Below are 17,844 nucleotides of genomic sequence, written 5' to 3' on the forward strand. Positions count from 1 at the left end.
GTCCTCCTCCTCAACGTCGTCACGAGGAGGACCGCGCCCGCTTCATGCAGCTCAACGCCTCGCTCTGGTCGCAGATGCGCGCCGGCAGCCGCCGCGCAGACATGGCGCCGTCGGGGCGGGACACGGCCGCTCTGACACGCGGCGCGGCTCCCCTAGGCGCCGAGCACGAGCAGATGGCCGAGTCGGCCCTCACCGAGCCCGTCCGCGTCCGCCTCTCCACGGGCGTGCACATGCCGTGCGACGTGCGCGGCCGCATCCTCATCCACCCCGACTCGCGCCGCACGTGGACGTGCATCGCCCTCGCGCCGCACGCGCCGCCGCCGCTGCCCTCGGTGGAGGCGCTCTCTCTCGGCGACGCGCCGATGACGCCGCTGCGGCCCCAGATGGCGGGCTACAGCCAAGAGCCCGCCGCGTGGCAGCAGCCGGCGTGGGGCGCGCAGCCGCGCCGCCCGTCCTTTGGGGCGCCGTCCGCAAGCTTGCCGTCGGCGAACGGGGCGCCGCCGGGGCCGCAGCTCGACTTTGCCATGCAGCCGCCGCCGCCAGCCGTCCCTCAGCTCGGCATGGGCATGCCGCCGCCCGCTGGGCCTCAGCTAGACATGGGCATGCCGCCGCAGCCGCTCGGAGCCAGCATGCCGCCGCAGCCGCTCGGAGCCAGCATGCCGCCGCAGCCGCTCGGAGCGGGCATGCCGCTGTCCGCCCCCGATGGTTTGGCCCCCTCCGCCGCCGACCCTTCCGCCGCCGACCCTGACCCCATGACCGCCGAGGCGACGGTGGTCGACGCCGCGCCGGAGGACGGACTCAAGGACGGCGACTTGCTCTCGCTCGCCGACCTCGAGGCTGCGGCGCAGCTGCACATGGGCCGCCGCGACCTCTCCCTCTCGCACGAGGAGCTGCTGGTGCGCGCCCGCCGCCACCACGCCGCCTCGCCGCGTTACTGACACAGTCACTCCGGCGCCACCCCATCAGACCAACCCTTGGCTCCGACATCGCCCTCATCCCCCCCCCCCCCCCACCTCTCCCCTCCCCCCCTTCCCCCCCCGGCTCGCCCGCGCGCCCTCAGGTGCTGCTCGCGTCCGCCTCGCCCTTCCCATCGCCCGCAAACACGCCGCTCAACGGGCGGCGGGTGCTTTCTGGCGCGGCGGGGCAGCGGCAGCTGCAGCAGCTGCAGCAGCAGCAGCAACAGCAGCAACAGCTTCAGCAGCAGCAGCTTCAGCAGCAGCAACAGCAGCAGCAGCAGCAGCAGCAGCAGCAGCAGCAGCAGCAACAGCAGCAGCCACCCGACGTCGCCAAGCAGGGCTGAGGGCGCAGGTGCCGTTGCGCGCTTCCCATACGTACCCGGGGCGATGCTCCCTACATGTCGACGCGAGGGCGATGGGGGGTATTGCGGTCGGGGCTGTGCAGGCGGAGAGAGCTTCTGTGGCGCGCGAGGCGCATGGCGAGGGTGCGGCCCCTTCGGAAGGGCGTGGCCATCGCCTTGCTACGCCGGCATGACGTGCGCCGGCTTCTCGCGCGAATCGCCAGCGCATTCCTCTCGCGACAATTTCCGTGTCCGTCTCGCGTCCTGTCCAGGGCTAGGGGGGGGGTCTGGTCGTGCTCTTTGGTCGCTGTGCTCCCGCGGCGCTGCTCGTTGGGCGCCGGCACTCTCGTGCAGGGCCCATGTGGCATGTCGTCGTGCTCCCACATGTCTAGGTGCGGTCAAGGGTTGTGCGGTGGTGGGCAGGCCCCGTTCATGTCTGTGATTGCGCCCTGTGACAGACTATGTGACGACTGTGGCGTTCGCACGTGGTACGGCTCGCTCTCTCGGGGGCGGGCGGGCGCGGCGCATATATGTTTGGGGGATACCTGTGTTCAATGTAGAGCGCTGGGGATGCTGTGTTATGTGTATACTACCGGGTCGGTTATGATGGTTATGATGCTCATCCCACAAGCGCCACATCCGTCGCGGCGCGACGCGCACACGGTTTTGGTTTAGGTTACACGATGAGGCTAACGGCGCCGCACACGCCTTCACTGTCTTTTCACATAGTTCAGTGTGGCTCCGCCGCTCCGCTTCCGCCGGCCGCCACCACTCTGCTCGGTGGCAACACTGCCGGTGCGATGAGCAGCTCGGTCCCCAGCGAGCAGAGGTGGCACGTGCGCTGGCAGTGGAGGCGCACGTAGGCGTGGTCCATCCTCGCCCTCTCCGGCAGGCAGCCACCGTCGCGCGCCTCGGCGGCGCACGACACAAAATCGCCCCACGGCCGCACTGGCGTCATGGAGAAGTCCGACGTGTCGTTGCACCACGCGCCGTCGGCCGGCGCCGCTGGCGTGTCCCGCAGCCCCTGCCGGCTGCTGACGGAACGCACCGGCACCGGCGGCGCCCAGCCGGCCAGCGGGGCCGCAAAGAGGCGGCCGGTCGCTCGCTCGATGAGGCGACGGTCACGATCCACCGGCGGGCGGCACAACCGCTCGCAGTCGGCGTCGCTGACCTGCCGCGCGCCTCCTCCGCCTCCGCCGCCGCCTCCGCCTCCGCCGCCTCCTCGTTGCAGCTGCCAGCTCGCGCAGCCCGGCGGCATCGCAGCCGCGGCCGCGCCGGCGCACGCTCGGAGAGTGTCGCAGCACTCGTCGCGCGTCAGGTGCCAGTTGTGGACAAAGGCCATGTCGGCGTACACCTGCCGGCAGAGCCGCCTCGCCGGCCGCGTGCGGCCAAACTGGCACCGGAGGCGCGAGAGGTTGACAAGCCGCGCCGAGCGCAGCATCCTGGCGCCCGTCCAGCGGTGGTAGGGCGAGCGGGCGAGCGGGCGGCGCTGGCGGCGCGCCCGCTCGCGCGCGCCAAAGGCCTGGCGCGCCGCCCGCAGCTGCGCGAGCCGCTCCGCAAACGAGGGCCCGTACGCGGCGACTCGCGCGCTGAACTCGCGCCGCGCGTCGTCATACACGCTGGCGTCGACCGGCGCGACGGCGCCGATGCGCGCGCGGCAAGCCTCGCGGTCCGGGCAGATGTCGGCGGCGGGAGGCGCCGCGACGCCGGGCGGGAGGCGGGTGCCGGCGGTGCTCGCCGGCACGGCCGGCGAGTAGAGCAGCTGCTGCAGCCCCGTGAGGTCGGCGAGGAGGAGGAGGGTCTCGTCAAACCGCTCGACGAGGCCAACGAGGTCCATCGCGTCGAGGAGCGAGCGCAGCCGCGCGCGCGCGGCCGCCGCGCCGGGCTCGCCCTCGTCGAACTGCGCGAAGCCGCGCCGCTTCAGCCGCCCTCTCGGCGTGCGCACGCCCAGGTACTCTGCCCAGCCGGAGCTCATCGGAGAGAGCAGGATGGCCGACTGAAGGTTGCGCGGCGCCCACTCAAACAGGCCCCGCCCGTGCGTGGTGGCGTTCTCGCGCTGCCGCCACCACACCGTCCAGCGGTAAAAGGAGACGTAGTAGTCGAGCGGCTCGCGCACGCGCGTGAAGAGCACGACGCGGCAGCCGCAGCCGCCGGCGACCCGCTGCAGCGGCGTGTGCGGCCCGTAGCGGGCGACGACGGCGTCCCAGTCGGCGGTGCGGCTGTAGTGGTGCTCCATGACGAGCCGCAGCGGCGTGCGCAGCGTGCAGTTGCCGCCGCGGCGCGCCTCGAGCAGCAGGTGCAGCAGCGAGAGCGACGCCTCGGCCATGCTTGCCGGGTTGTAGCCCCAGAGGACCCAGTCGTCCTGCAGGTCGTTGTCGCGGTAGATGCTGCGCATGGTGGAGCCGGCGTTCTTGTGCGTGTGCCGGTCGAGGAGGATGGAGCAGGAGGGGAGTGGCGAGCGGAGGTAGGGTGCAGACATCGGGAAGGCAATGGGTTCAAAGAAGAATTCTTGCTAGAGAATTTTGGACATCGCGGCCCGGCCCTCTCTTCTCCTCCTCCCTCCTCTCTCTCCCTCTCTCTTCTCTCTCTCTCTCTCTCTCTCTCTCTCTCTCTCTCTCTCTCTCTCTCTCTCTCTCTCTCTCTCTCGATCTCTTCTTTCTTTTCGGTCTTCTGCCGAATGCGGTCAATTCTCCGAAATCTGGCGCGGGGCGGTGCCCGGCGATCCGCAAAACTACCTATATGACGAGGTGGTCCGCAGTGTTCGTGCGTCCACTTGACGATCAAAAAAGAATTTTACGTCCAGAATTGAGCCTGTTGCGTCCGTCCGCTATTCCAAGCACACAGCGTCCGTCCTGGGTGATGAGGCCGTGAGGCCGGCCCGAGGCCGGCCCGCGGCGTCCGTCCAGGGGCTAACGGTGAGCGTCAGGGTGGACGGACGCTCAACTTCCCGAAACAGACATTTAGTGTGTATATGTCGCGGCGCGACCGCCCGTTCGTTGCCAAGCCTTTTTTCTTTGAGGCTGTCGCTTCGCGAGAAAGCTCCGTCTCGCAGCTGCGAGAAGGTATATTTTTCTCTTTGGACGGCGCTTTGTGACGCCAAAACCACGAAAGCTGTGTTTTTGTCACATCCTGGTAACCACGAAAGCTGTGTTGAGCCAGCGATCAGCACCACAAGCCACCACAAGCCACACCCCGACTACACTGTGACCACATGTTGAGCCTCGCAGCACACTGGTCACTGCCAGCGGCGCACGCGGCGCAGTGGAGAGGTGCGTGCGAGGCTGGTGCGCTGCCCGTGCGGCGCTCCACCGGTCGCAGCGCGCCAGCCTCGCCCGCCTCGCCATGCCAGCAGCCGGGCGCGCGCGGGAGAGGTGCAGAGCTGGCGCGTGGCGGGTCATGGTCGCCGAGATCTGGACGCGCAGGACCGCCCGGACGGCGAGGCTCGAGCGAGCGCCTGTGTGGAGGTCGAACGGCGTGTGGGAGGGCGGTGGGCCGCGAGAGAGTCGCGCAGCCCCGCGTGTGTGGACCTGTGGCGCTTCGGGTGGCGTACCGGGCCGTCAGAGGCAGATACGTGGCGCATCGAGTGCGAATACATGCAATAATTCGCACGCACCGTGCCGAGCCGACCCGCGTGCACGATCGGAGCACCTCGAGGCGGCGCGAGAGGCGGTGTGTCGAGGTGTCGCGGCCCGCGGCTGCATCGTGTCGAAACGGCGCTCTCGGAGGCGCCGCGGTGGCGGCCGAGCGCGCGGAATCGGCGAAAAATTTTGACGGCGTGCCGGCCGTGGGCCCGGACGAAGGTCCTGCCGGGTCACTTCGAGCCGAGCGCGCACGGGTCGTGGCTCAGAGCCTTGCCCGAAAGCGCCACTTTCGGGCGCCAGTCCCTAGCTAGTGCGCTCGATTCCTATCTCGAGGTCTCGTTGGGTAGGAGTATCTCGCGCATTCGTTGGGTGTAGGGTAGGCGGCGAAATTTCTTTTATTCGCGCCCCCGCCCCCGCGCCGAGCCAAAGGAGCTCCGCGGCGCCGCCAGGCGCCCGCCCCGGCGGTTCACTCGCTACGCGTCGCTCGCCGCCGTGGCGGGCGCCAGGCGGCGCCGCTGCGCAAAAATATTCCGCCCGTGTACGCGAGAGAGAGAGGGGTGAAAGAAAAATGCAAAAACGTTGGATTTCGTGGGGGTGGGTGCGAGGGACGGCGTTTGAACTTCGGCGTTCGCTTCTCGCGGCGCGACGACCAGGATGTGAGACGAAGGACGAGACGAGCGAGAGGAAGCACAGCGTGCACGCTGCGCCGCGGCGGCGCCACGGCGCAGCGTGCACGCTGTGCTCGATGAGCTCGCGTCTTCACAGCGTTCCCGCCAGCGTTCCAGCCAACCAGCCAGCCACTCAGTGCAGGCAAGCTAGCCACTGCCTGCCTGCCTCCATGCTGCTGCCGCCACCACTCTCCGCCCGCCGGCGCTGCTGACATCTCGCCAGACACACACCAGTCAGTCGCGAGAGGCGCGCCCCAGTCCTGCACGTTGAGACGCCCGCGGCACCTCCGCGCGGCGTGCGTTTCACGCGGGAAGCGGGCACTGCCGCGCCGCGCCGCCTCGCCTCGCCTCGCGGCTCTCAGCATCTGACACTCGGCCGCCTTTTCGTCCCCTCTCGTGCCAGGCATGCTGCAGGTCAAGATCGCAAACGAGGGTGATGGAGACGAGGGGCACCTGCTCAAGGAGTACGTACAAGCCAATTGCGTGCTGCTCCCGGCACCTGCGCTGGTTCTCCCCGCGTTCTTGGAGCTCGTGGAAGTCTCTCCTTCGGCCGGAGGCTATCACAAAAAGAAGCGGCGGGCAACGGTCCAGTCGACGGCGCTCGACAAGATCGTTGGCCAGACCGCCCGCTTCAAGTTCGATTCTCTACAGGAGATCGAGGACAACGGCGAGTCGCTCGGCGACTGGGTGGGAGAGGTGCGAGACGTTGCCGCCGGCGCAGACGGTGAGGTCCTCAACGACTTCCTCAACATCAACAAGGGCGAGTGCGAGCCGGGCGAGGATGAGGACGACGGATTCCACACCGACTCGCCCTCCGAGCCCGAGCGAAACACGGGCCGCTGCCTCTTCTACGTGATGGAGGAGGGGCGCTTCGCGAGTCTGCGAGTGCGCCGCGGCGGTGCAGAGGTTGAGGTTGTCGTGCCGCGCGGCTCGGGCATCTACTGCACGGTCGCGCTGCTCGCGCTGCCGCATGCGCACGGCGCAAACGGCCGCTGCATCTCGTACGTGGTCGAGGTGGCGAGGCCGGAATCGCCCGAGGCGCCGTCGGCGGAGGAGGTGGCGGCAGCGTCAGAGGCGCAGCCGGCGGTGCCGCTGCGCGAGCACTTTGGCAACTGGCGGCCGGAGATGTTCAAGGCGGCAAAGCTCAAGTGGGGCGCTGGCCGCGGCGTCGGCTCGACGCGGCGCGTCGTGATCCAGGCGCTGCGCGGGCCCAAGGTCGGCCGTGGGCGGCGCCGTGCGGGACTGTCGCGCCGCGAGGCACGTGCGGCCGTCGCGCAGATGCAGGAGGGCGAGCTACAGCGGAGGGCGAGTGAGTTCATGCAGGGGCTCGGCCGCGACGGCGCGCTCACCTCCAACGCCAACCGCGCCACCGTCGAGCGCATCCGCAGCTCGAGCAAGGCGGACCTGACGGCGGCGCAGGTTGCCGCCCGCTCCCGCGGCTTCCTCTCCACCGAGGAGGTCAAGGCGGCCGATCGCGGCATCGAGGGCCGCCTGTGCGGCGCGCGCAACGGCCTCCACGAGGCCACGCGCCGAGCGGCGGAGAACCGCGAGGCCGAGGCTGAGGCGCAGGGCGGCCGCTCCGAGGCTGCAGCGCGGAAGAAGAGGCACCGCGAGGCAGCCTCGCAGCAGGGGCCCTTTGAGTGCCCGCTCTGCTGCAAGAAGTACGCGAGCGAGGACGGGCGCAACAAGCACCTGCGCCAGGGCAAGTGCTGCAATGACGAGGGCGAGCACGCTGCCGCCATGGAGGCCCTCGGGCTGGGCGGCGGCACGGGCTCTGGCCAGAAGGGCAAGCCCAAACCGCGCCCCTCCTCCAGCAAGAAGGGCCAGAAGAATGGCTCGAAGCGGGCCCGCTGACTGAGGAGTGGGTGGAAAGAGGAAAATGGTGTGCCTCTCCGAGTGGTGTGAGTGGTGTGGGAAGGGCAAGTCCCTGTCCCTGTCACTGTGAGAATGGTGTGTGCCGCACACCACGCCGGCGCCTACCAAGAGGGAAATCGCGAGATCAATCACCCTGCACTCCTTGGTGCAGAGAACGATAACGGACACGACCGCGGGTTGTTTCGCCTGCCCTGGCAGTCTATCCCTCCCCTGGGTTTGTCTTTACTGGCAGTCTGGCACTAACACAGGTACACTACGGTTCCAAGGTTGACGACAGTAGAGTGCTCCAAGAAATTAGGCCAGTGCTCTTTTTTGAGTGAACTCGGTCGGGGGACACAGGACGCGGCAGGCACGCACGGGGCACAAACGCCAGCCAGGCTACAGAGTGAGTCAGGCAGAGACAGGGAGGGAGGGAGGGAGGCACGTAGTAAGGACCTCGCACGAACGACACTGGCTGGGCACGGGACGGGAAGACTGTGGCGCGCACTGTGGCACTAACTAACTCAACTAACACAGACAGGTACAGACAGGTAGATAGACAGGTACAGGTGCAGGCAGACAGAGCGAAAGAAAGAACGATGTCGCATCGCTGGCGACGCACGGGGGTATTCGCCGGCAAACTCCTGGAAGGCGCTGGAACCGGCGGAAGGCCTGAGGCCCGACTTAACGAACGCACAAACAAATGAATTGATGAATTAATGGAATACATGTAGAGAAAGCGGAGAAAGGAGTCTCGGCCACGACGCGGGAGAGCCCGCCGGCCGTGCGTCCACTTGACGGTCCATGAGGCCGCCCATACTGGGCAGCCTCTTGCACGCGGCCCTTGTCGTCGGCTCGGCCGCGCAGCCGCGGCCACCAGCCCAGCACGCGCGCCCGTCCCTGCACGACCCACTCCTCGTCGACCCGGGTGGAGTCGCAGCTGAGCACGAGCACGGGCTGCGGCCGCATCACTCGTCCGGCGCGGCGGCCGAAGATCCGCTGCTGTTCCGCCATCGCTACCAGCACCACGACGCGGCGTCCGACCGGCTGCTCTACTATCAGTACGAGGCCAAGCGGCATCCCCACGTTGTCATGCTCGAAGACATTGGGGTGAACAAATGCGAGGCCAGCTCCGCTGCCAGCGAGGGGGGACAGAATGTAACCGAAATCGTGATCGTCGTGAGCAGCCAGTCGGGCGCGGCCCAGCTCTCCACGGGTACCATTGTCAGCGGGAGCGGCATGCACTGCGTCTTCCGTGCCGCGGACGGGAGCGTCTCGCCGTGGCGCAAGACGCTACGCGACCGCGTGATCTCGGCATCGGCCACCGCAGCTCCACACTACCCGGCGAGTGCGGTGGAGGTGACGCTTCAGACTGTCGAGGCAGCGCTCAACGAGGTATTCGAGCACGCGCAGGTCGAATTCTTCCACGGTCGCACGCATAGCCTCGAGGCCGCCCGTGGCAAGCGCCTCAACTCACTTGCAAGGACTGGCCATCAACCTGCGAGGTATGAGTTCGCAAGCAGTGTCGAAGTGGTTGCCCAAGCCAAGCAAGCCGCTGTCGTTGTTGCCCGTCGCGAGCTGACCGCGAAGCAGGTGCTTGATCTTGAGGCCTCCCCGAGCGAAATTGGTAAGCTCGCGGGCGCCGTCAGTGAGCTAGTCAATCAATCAACATCTTCCACAAGCAGCATCGCATCAATCCCGACGGCCAGCGGGGCTCTAAAAGCAGCAACAGCAGCCATGGTTTCCCGCATCTCCTCGGCACACGATCAACCCATGTCTGAATACCAAAACACGACGGGCAGAACGGACCTTCTTGAACAGCCCAAGATTGAAAGTGAAACAGTCAAACCTCTGGACTGGGATGACGGTCTTTGCTACACATTCTCAGCCGAGTTGTATGCCCAGCTGTGCAGTGCTCATACTCCTGGTCCTATCATGAACGACCACGATTGCGCCTGGAGAACCGATTTTGTCGACGCCGACGGGAATTATCTTTACAACAAAATTGCACTCAAAGTTGGCAATGAATACACGCTTCGCTGGACTGGCGGTCCTCCGCAAGGCGGAGATGTTAGAATTTCAATCTGGGAGACCGACGGATCTTTCGGTGTGAGCAGCCTTTGCACCAACGACATCGTCACCTACAGTCAGTACTACACAGGTGCCATTGAGTCGTCGCCTAACTTGTACCGGTTCACGATGCCGGACCTAGACCTTTCTGACTGCGCCAACGATGGGTTAGGATGGTTCCCCGAGTACCAGATTGTGATCGAGACCGTGGACGGGTGCCCATGCATCTATGGTTCGTGCTACCGTGCTCGCTGGCCAGCTGGTTCGTCGTTCGTGCTTCTCGACACCTCCACAACAGGCACCAGCCCTGGCCAACAGTTTCATGTCAACCCAGCCCTTTCTGCGTTTGTTGTCACAGCCAATGACGACTGCGACGCGCAGCACGAAGCATTGTTGGGCGAGGAGTATGTTGCTGCCGGCTACACTGCCTCGGGCGCCCCGTACTACCGCGACTCCTCGTCCACGTACTATGTCTACTGGGACCCCTCCTGCGACGGAAGCGGAACAGCTGCGGCACGATGGGTCGTGACCAGCGGCGCGCCGAGCACCACCGCTTTGAGCGATCTCGATGAGGACGGAGCCTGTACATATTTTGCCCGCGTCATATCCTCTGACTCCTCCTCGCCGCCTCGCACGGCAGCCTGGACGGCTTGGTGCGGTTCTTCGTGGAAGGGGATCACCCTGACTCTCACCGAGACCAGCCTCGTGACAAAATTTGGCGACGAGTCGCTTGGTGCAAGCATTGAATGCAAAGATTGCTACCTGAGTGGCAGTGCTGATGTGCATGTGCTTGTTCGTGTCGACCAATACAATCCATTTGCTGAGTCCTGGTCTTGGGGCTCTGTTGATATTGATGGCAACATCGACCTGACCGCAAAGGCATGGCTAAACATCGAGAGGTACTTCGAGCCAACATCTATTCTCGCCAATCCCATCTGCATTCCATCTCTCTGTTTCGGAACTTCAATTGCTGGAGTTGGTGTCTATGCCGGTCTGATGATTGATCTCGAGATATCGGCATCGGTGAGCTTCAACGGGCAGGCAACGCTGACCGCTCAACGCCGCCTGAAGGCTGTTGGAACCTTCGACCTGCGCACGGTGGGCACGACACAGCAATGGATGCACGCAGACGATTTCAAGCTCGAGATGGTTGAAGACTCAGGCGCGGATCCTGAGCCAACATTCGACGTCTCGATCTCTGCACGAGCAGCTGTTGCCATCAACCCTGCACTCTACGCGGGCTTTTTTGCATCCCTCTCGGACCATGCAGATGCTGAGGTATACGCGGTGGCTAGGCCTGGGCTCGCACTCGTTGCACAATTTCAATACGAATCGACCTTTGATAATTTTTTGTACCCCCTGAGCCAATCTTATTGCGCTGGTAATGAGCTCGGGTGTATCGGAGCGTGCTCAGAGTTTCACGACGCGCAACTTGATGTCTCAACGATGCTTTACTTCACTGCTGCGTACAAGCTTTATGCCAAGGCGGACTTTGGCGGCATTTGGGAGAAGGAAATCGGCAATGCTGACGAGACTCCCATGGGAGCGCCCTATCAAGCCGCGATGACACTGTTTACATGGTGCTGGGCACCTCCATCCCCACCCCCCTCCCCTCCGTCACCATTGCCGCCACCGCCGCCGCCCTCCCCCTCACCGCCGCCACCGCCGCCATCGCCGCCGCCATCTCCGTTTCCGCCTCCGCCACCATCACCGCCGCCGCCTTCCCCGCTCCCGCCCCCGCCATCGCCTTCTCCGCCCCCTCCTCCCCCGCCCCCTCCGCCGCCCCCCTCTCCGCCTCCACCATCACCCCCGCCCCCTCCCCCCTCGCCGCCGCCGTCGCCGCCTCCAAACTCCCCGCTCGGCTTCGAAGTCCAAGGAACGGCGACAATCACGGTCGGGACTTCCACCGCCGCCGAGGTATTTGGCGAAGCAACCGTCGCCGGCGCAAAAGAGGTGTTTGTGGGCTTTCGGCGCCGCCTTCGTGCGCGCAACCTGGCTGTGGACGTCGACAGCCTCGTCGTGTGCCAGCTGCTTGCCACAGCGCCAGCATCCGAGGAGTGCACTCCGTCGCTTCCCGACACTCGGTTGCTCAAGGAGAATCCCTCGGGCACCGTCACCGGGGTGGTTTGGAGGTACGAAAAGTTCTTTCTACAGGATCGCGCAAGCACCCAAGACGAACAATCATCCGCCGCGCGGGCGTCGCTCGACGCTGCAGTGACAGCCGAGCTGGATGCAAAGCTCGCCTCGTGGCAAGCCTCGGCGGGCCGGCGCGAGCTCAAGGGACTCCCCATCAGGCGTGACGATGCGACGAACTCGGTCGGGTCAGCGGCATCCCGCATCGCCCCGACCGCCCCCGACCCAGAGCCAAAGGACCGCCGCCAGATGTCCACACTGGGAGAAACCGAGGTGAGTTCCAAGACAATCTTTCCCCCTCGCCCGCCGCCGTCGCCTCCGTCGCCCATGCCGCCCCCTAGCGACACGGAAGAGAGTGGCTCCACCAACGTGGGACTGATTGCCGGGGCGGCGGGCGGCGGAGCGGCGGGGCTACTTCTCCTGGTCGGCGGCGGCTACCTCATCACTCGCCGCAAGCGGAAGGCCGCCGCTGCCGACGGAGGCGAGAGCACAGTAAAGACGGAGACGTCTCAAACAGGCGCTCCCTCGCCGTCGAGCCGCCCCGCGAGTGGCCATTCAACAAACGTGGGGGGAATGGAGACTACCGACCCGTCTGCTGCAGCCTCAGAAGTGTCTGTGAGTGGCGGCGCTCGTGGCCGACTGGGCGTACGAGACACCCGGCGGTCATCGCACGGAATGTCCGTGTAACACTGACGCTTCTCGAGCCCGACGAGCAGAGTCTCTCTTGTGTGCGTTTGTTGATTGCAGCCCGAGCGAGTCGCAGTATCGCTACGAAAAGGCAACATGATTAACAAAAGACACGTGCGCACCCATATGAACACATGCTCATCGCACATCGGGGTGTACAGAACCCTCTCCTCCGACTTGTGACACTTTTTTTAGTCCCAAAATGCAAAAATCATTCACAGGCAGTCATTTTCGGCCGGTACTAAAGTCGCCTGGGAGGCAGGGAGGGTGGTATGTCGAAGTCACGCACAGGGCACACGGGGATCGGAAACACAGTACTGTCGAAACTAACACGCCTTCGGGACGCGGCGAGCGCAGACACCAGAGCAACTGAAGGGGTGTCGCGCGACTCCCAAAGTCCCACCTCACATTCATACCACACCCCTTTTTGTTCGGAAGGAGCCACCAGCTGCGCGCACGCGGTGCCCGAGCTGCTCGTTGTCCTCACGGCCGCGCATGGCAAGCATCTCTCGTCGACCATCCAAGGCAAGTCTGCCGCATCGTCTCCAGTGCAGCGCGCACCACGGCACCTCTGACAGCTGTGTGGAGACCGCCGCTCCCCTCTCCCTCAGCGCTGCCCGAGGCATGCAAACCGCATGGGCGCCGCCCTCGGCGGCCCCTCCTGCTTCGACTCGGGCGCCGCTCCGCCCGCCCCGCCGGCGGCCGCTCTTCCAGCCGGGAAGCCCGAGCTGCCTGAGCCGCCCAGCGAGAGGTCGCTGGCTTCGTCGTCGAAGAGGCAGTTGTGGGGCACGCGCGCGCCGCGGATCGGTGGCGCGGCGCGGCGGGCGGTCAGGGCGTCGCCGCCAGCGCCGCCGAGGCGGGGTGCCTAATGCTTTGGAATCTATGTGTGGACATGATCTCGAGTGGAGCCCCAGTCCTCGGCAGGCTCGCGCCTGGCAGCCGCCTCCGCCGATGAGCGCGGAACGGAGGGAGGAGGGGGCTGGGGCTGCTCCTCCGCCGGGGCTGCCGGGGTTTGGCGACCGGAAGAGCGGGCCCAGGTTGGTCATGGATGGCGGCCTCGCTTGCATCGGAGGTGCGGAGAGAGCGCCGCCGCCGCCGCCTAGCCCGCCTTGCCCGCCGCCGGGGGCGGCGTCGTCGCCGAGCCAGTCGAGAACGGAGCGCGCGAGGTGGCCGCCATTGTCAAACGAGACTATCGGCGCGGCGTCGAGCGCGGCGGGCGGCTCGGTCCATGGGCGCCGGGGCGCCGGCGCCATTGCCGCCGCCGTTGCCGCTGCCGGCGGTGCCTGCTCCGGTTCCGGTGGCGGTGCAGCTTGCGGCCCCGCCCGCTCGTCGAGGCGTCCGAGTCGAAACAGGCCGCCCGGGCCGGGGACGAGGCTTCTTCCGGGGCGAGCGGACGGCGCACCGCCGCCCCGCAGAGCGGCGGCCGAGGGGGCGGCCGAGCGGCGCGCGCCCGCCTCGATGATGGCGGTGGTCGTGTCGGTAAAGGCCAGGCGGCTCGGGATGGCTGGCGGCACGTGGCGCGGCGGCGACGTGGCGGCCGACTCTTGCTCCCTCCTCGCCTCGAGCTGCAGCGCACCTCCGAGGTGGGCGGCGGCGTCCATCCGCCGCAGCGGCGGGCGGCGGGGAAGCAGCTCGGCCGGCTGGTGTCCAAAGGTGGCGCCGTCCCGCCACGACCGCCACGCCTCGGACTGGGCGGGCGCGGCTGCGGCGAGGCAGCCGCCGCCGGACGGGGCGGTGAACCGGCCCGCGGCTGCTGGCGCAAAGGTGGTGGCGGGGCTGTCCCTGCTCGCCGACGGCTTCGACGGCGGCTCGAGCGAGTCGGGGAGCGGCGCGATGGGGAGGCGCACCGGCGTGGAGGGCACGGACCTCGCCCGGGCCTGCAGCTGTGCAATGTGCCGCCCGCCGCTCGCGCCCTCCCGCTCGCTCGAGAGCACGCGCGCCGGCTCGCGCTCGGCCACCGCCCGGCTCCTCGCAGCCGCGGGCGCGGTGCTCCCGTCCCGGAGGTGCACGCCGTCGCTGGAGAAGCCAAAGTCGCTCTCGCCGGGCCTGCTCTCTGCGGGCGAGGGCACTCCTGGCGCCGGCTTTGGCCGCTTCGACATGGCCGGCGCCATGAGCGGCTGCTTTGGCGTTGCGGCCCGGAAGTGGCTCAGGAAGGCCACCCCCGCCGGCTGGGGCGCCGGCGGGCTGGCTGTCGGCTGGGGGCGCTTGCGCTCGTGGGCGGCCCGGTTGCGCTGCGAGCGGAGGCCTTGCTTGCAGCACAGGTGGCCGCACGCCTGCTTGTCCTTGCAGAGGTGGCCGCAGGGCGCCGCCTCTGAAGCCTCCCCGTCGCCGGTGGGGCCGGCGTCCCTCGGCTGCAGCCGCCGCGGCGCCTCGCCAAAGAGGTCGGCGTCCGGATCTAGGGACGCGCTTCCGCCGACGGGGCCAGCAGCCCTCGCGCCCTCGTCGTCGTCGTCGCTGTCCTCAAAGTCGAGCGCCGCGAGGATGTCAAACGCCGGTGGCGGCTTTTGCGCCGCTGCGGCTGCTGCCGTGCGGCCGCCGCCTGCGCCGCCGCCTCCGCCGCCCGCAGCGCCGCCGGGCCGAGCCTTGGCGGCCGCCGTCTTCCGTCCCTTTGGTGCGGCCTTGGCCCGAGCCGACGGCGCGGCGGGTGGGAGCGGCACGTCTGTCGCGCCTGGTAGCGTGATCGTGCAGTCGAGGTCGATCCCGAAGCAGTCGAGGTTCAGGAGGCTCGCCTCGAGATGATGACGAGCGCTCGCCGGCGGCACGCTGAACGAGAAGGCGAGCGCCCCTGCCGGACTCGAGAGAGCCTCGGCCGTCGAGAGCTTGCGGCTGAGGAGCAGGCGCCCTTCGTAGTCGGCAATCACGAGCCGCCACCGGGACCGCACGCTGCCCGCGAGAGCCGGCGTGAGCGGTGCCGTCGGCGAGGACACGGGACCGACGCGGATCGAGACCCGGAGGCCGCCGCCGCCGCCGCCCTCGCGGCTGGGCCCGGCCCTCTCCACGTCAGCCACCAGGCGGAGCTCGGAGCGGAGGAGTGTGCGCGCCTCGGCCAGGTGGCTGCTCGCGCGGGGGGCAACCTGGTCGACTCGCAGGCTCGTGAGCTGCCCAAACGCCTGCAGGCTGCCCTGGCTCGCCTCGGACAGCCGCGCCGCGGTCTGCGCACCCACGCCGGTAAACTGTCGAAAGGCAGCGGTGGGTGCGTCGTGCCAGCCAGCGCCCGAGGAGAGAGACTTGTGCAGCCGCACCGCCGCGCAGAGGGGTCCGCTGAGCCCAGCAGACTCGGCGTACTCGATCATCGCGCGCAGGACGCGGCAGCCCTTCTCCTGCATCAGTATCCTCGTGTCGTCGAAGCCCTCGAGGGGTGCGCCGCTAGCGCGGAGCTGTAGCAGGAGGAAGGCCTTGCTCGCCGGGGTCTTGCACTTGGACTTGCGCGATCCGTCGATCGGGAACCGGATCTTCTCTTCCGACGCGTTGATGGCGGCGAGCGGCTTCTTGTCGATGGTGCGCAGCGCGAGCCCTCCGCCCAGCTCCTTGGAGGTGGAGAGCAGGGAGAGTACATCGGGCAGCGACGCGGTCGCGGACAGCTGCGGGAAGAGGGTCATCGTCTCCATTTCGACGCAGAAGCGCGCCATCAGGTAGCCGAGGTTGCGAGGCCGCACACGCGCGGCGCCCCCTCGTGCCGGATCGTCGGTCATCTCAATCATGCCCGAGTCGGCCAGCTCGCGGAGTTTGTTGGCGCACAGCGCCACGAGACGGCCCTCGAGCTCCGATTCGGCGAGCCCGCGCACGATTCCGTACCGGGCGGGGTTCTTTCGAACGCGCGCAAAGAGGTACGTGGCGCGCAGCCACTGCGCCGCCGCCTCGGTGCTGCTCATGTAGAGCTGCGAGGCGATCTCCGAATTCAGGTGCGCGGGGAGCTGCTTCTGGAGCTCGGACTCGATGGTGCACTCGCCGGCGAGCATCTTGCGGTAGACTTGGGACTGCTCGGCGCGGCACATCACGACGCACGTGCCAGAGGTGTCGAACTGTGGCCGGCCGGCGCGGCCCGCCATCTGGAGCACGTCCATCTGCGAGTACTCTTTGAAGCCGCCCGCGATGTAGCGGCAGGTGTTGCAGAGGACGACGAGATGCGCCGGGAGGTTGACGCCTGCGTGGAGCGCGCGGGAACACGCTCTGACAAATGAACGAGGGGATGGGCGCGGGGCGGAGAGGTCTCGGGTGCAAGCGCCTTGCGCGAGCCCAACTGTCGAGCAGAGGATGGGCAGCTCGCCCGCACGGAACGCGCCCTCCACCAGCCGCTTGTCCTCGGTGGAGAGCCCGGCGTGGTGGTGCCCGACGCCCCGGCGAAGCTGCTCCGCGAGGCGGTGGTCGGCGCAACGAGACGCCACCACCCCGAGTGCACGCGCGGTCTTTTCCACCTGCACGAGCACTCCTCCGGCTTGGCGCGCCACCTCCTCCGCCCCTTTGGCCGCATTCTCGCGCGAGTTGAAGAAGACCATGGTCGGTCGGCTGTTGCAGTGGCTGCGCACCACCTGGAACACGTGCCTGCGCAGCTCCTCGTCGAACCGGTACGTGATGTTCATCTGCCAAGAGAGCACGTGCCACGAGAGCGGCACCGGCCGGAAGGCGGAATCAAACTCCAGGATTGCGCACTGCGGTCCGAACCAGGCTCCAATGTCTTCGAGGTTGGCGATGGTGGCCGAGACTCCGACGAGGCGGAGCGACGCGATGGGACAGGTTCGAGTGTCCGGGCTCTGCGCGTGCAGCTTCATCCGCGCGATGACCGCCTCGAGCGTCGGCCCACGGCTCTCATCGGCCAGCAGGTGGATCTCGTCGACGAGGACCAGACTGACGCGGGCGAGGACACTGTGTGCCGAGCGGCGGAACCGCGTGAAGGCATCCCACTTTTCGGGCGTCGCCACGATGAGGTCGGCTCGCTCGGCCGCTGCTTCCTGGTCCGCCTCCGCGTCGCCTGTGAGCTCGCAAATCTGGATCTCGCTCCCGGCGAGCTTTTGCCGCCAGTCGTCGAGCCGCTCCGCAGTGAGCGCCTTGAGTGGTGCGATGTACACGGCAGCAGCGCGCGAGCCTCGTGCTTCGGCGCACCACGCCTCGCTCGACCACAGCCGCGCCAGGCACATCTCCAGCACGGCCGTCTTGCCCGACCCAGTTGGCGCAGACAGCACGAGGTGCCGGTCGCTGCAGTAGGCAACGTCGACGCACTGCGACTGCATCGCGTTGAACTGGCGGTACGGGAAGAGCGGCCGGACGCTGAGCGGCAGTGCATCGACAGGCACGAAGGGAGTTTCGTCTTGGTCGTTCTCCATCGGATTCGAGTCTGTTTGTGTGTCCCGTGTCGCGGCAACTCAAAGCACAGCGCGAGCGGCCACTACAGCGTCTTTTCACACAGGAGGAGGGAACATCGCTTCCAGAGGGGGGGGGGGGGGGGGGGCGTGCTTTCTCCACCCCACATGCTAGGGGGGGGGGGGGTGGTTTTCCCTCCCCCCCCCCCCTGCGCTCGGGGGCTGCCCGCCGTTCCGTGTGCTTCCGCCCTCCTTCT

At 67.4% G+C, this 17,844-nt stretch overlaps 4 protein-coding genes across 4 annotated transcripts; all 4 read right to left on the reverse strand.

The window, feature by feature from the left end:
• Positions 1–1,895: 1,895 nt before the first annotated feature.
• On the reverse strand, positions 1,896–3,165 carry EMIHUDRAFT_436328 (hypothetical protein). Its single transcript, XM_005770218.1, has one exon. The coding sequence runs from the start codon at positions 3,132–3,134 to the stop codon at positions 2,028–2,030; it is 1,107 nt and encodes a 368-aa protein (XP_005770275.1). The 5' UTR covers positions 3,135–3,165; the 3' UTR covers positions 1,896–2,027.
• A 1,943-nt stretch (positions 3,166–5,108) lies between these two features.
• EMIHUDRAFT_209854 (hypothetical protein) lies at positions 5,109–5,761 on the reverse strand (the record flags this gene model as incomplete). The annotated part of the gene is made up of 2 exons (XM_005770219.1): positions 5,109–5,201; positions 5,642–5,761. The coding sequence occupies 2 exons, from the start codon at positions 5,759–5,761 to the stop codon at positions 5,109–5,111; spliced, it is 213 nt and encodes a 70-aa protein (XP_005770276.1).
• Positions 5,762–16,114: 10,353 nt separating this feature from the next.
• On the reverse strand, positions 16,115–16,648 carry EMIHUDRAFT_45877 (hypothetical protein; the record flags this gene model as incomplete). Its single annotated transcript, XM_005770220.1, has 2 exons — positions 16,115–16,500; positions 16,564–16,648. Coding segments are annotated over 2 exons (471 nt in total), but the record flags the coding sequence as incomplete, so codon positions are not given.
• A 108-nt stretch (positions 16,649–16,756) lies between these two features.
• On the reverse strand, positions 16,757–17,611 carry EMIHUDRAFT_65842 (hypothetical protein; the record flags this gene model as incomplete). The annotated part of the gene is made up of 1 exon (XM_005770221.1): positions 16,757–17,611. A coding segment is annotated over one exon (855 nt), but the record flags the coding sequence as incomplete, so codon positions are not given.
• Positions 17,612–17,844: the final 233 nt, after the last annotated feature.

This window comes from Emiliania huxleyi (assembly GCF_000372725.1).
Source record: "Emiliania huxleyi CCMP1516 unplaced genomic scaffold EMIHUscaffold_40, whole genome shotgun sequence".
In the NCBI taxonomy this organism is placed as follows: domain Eukaryota; phylum Haptophyta; order Isochrysidales; family Noelaerhabdaceae; genus Emiliania; species Emiliania huxleyi.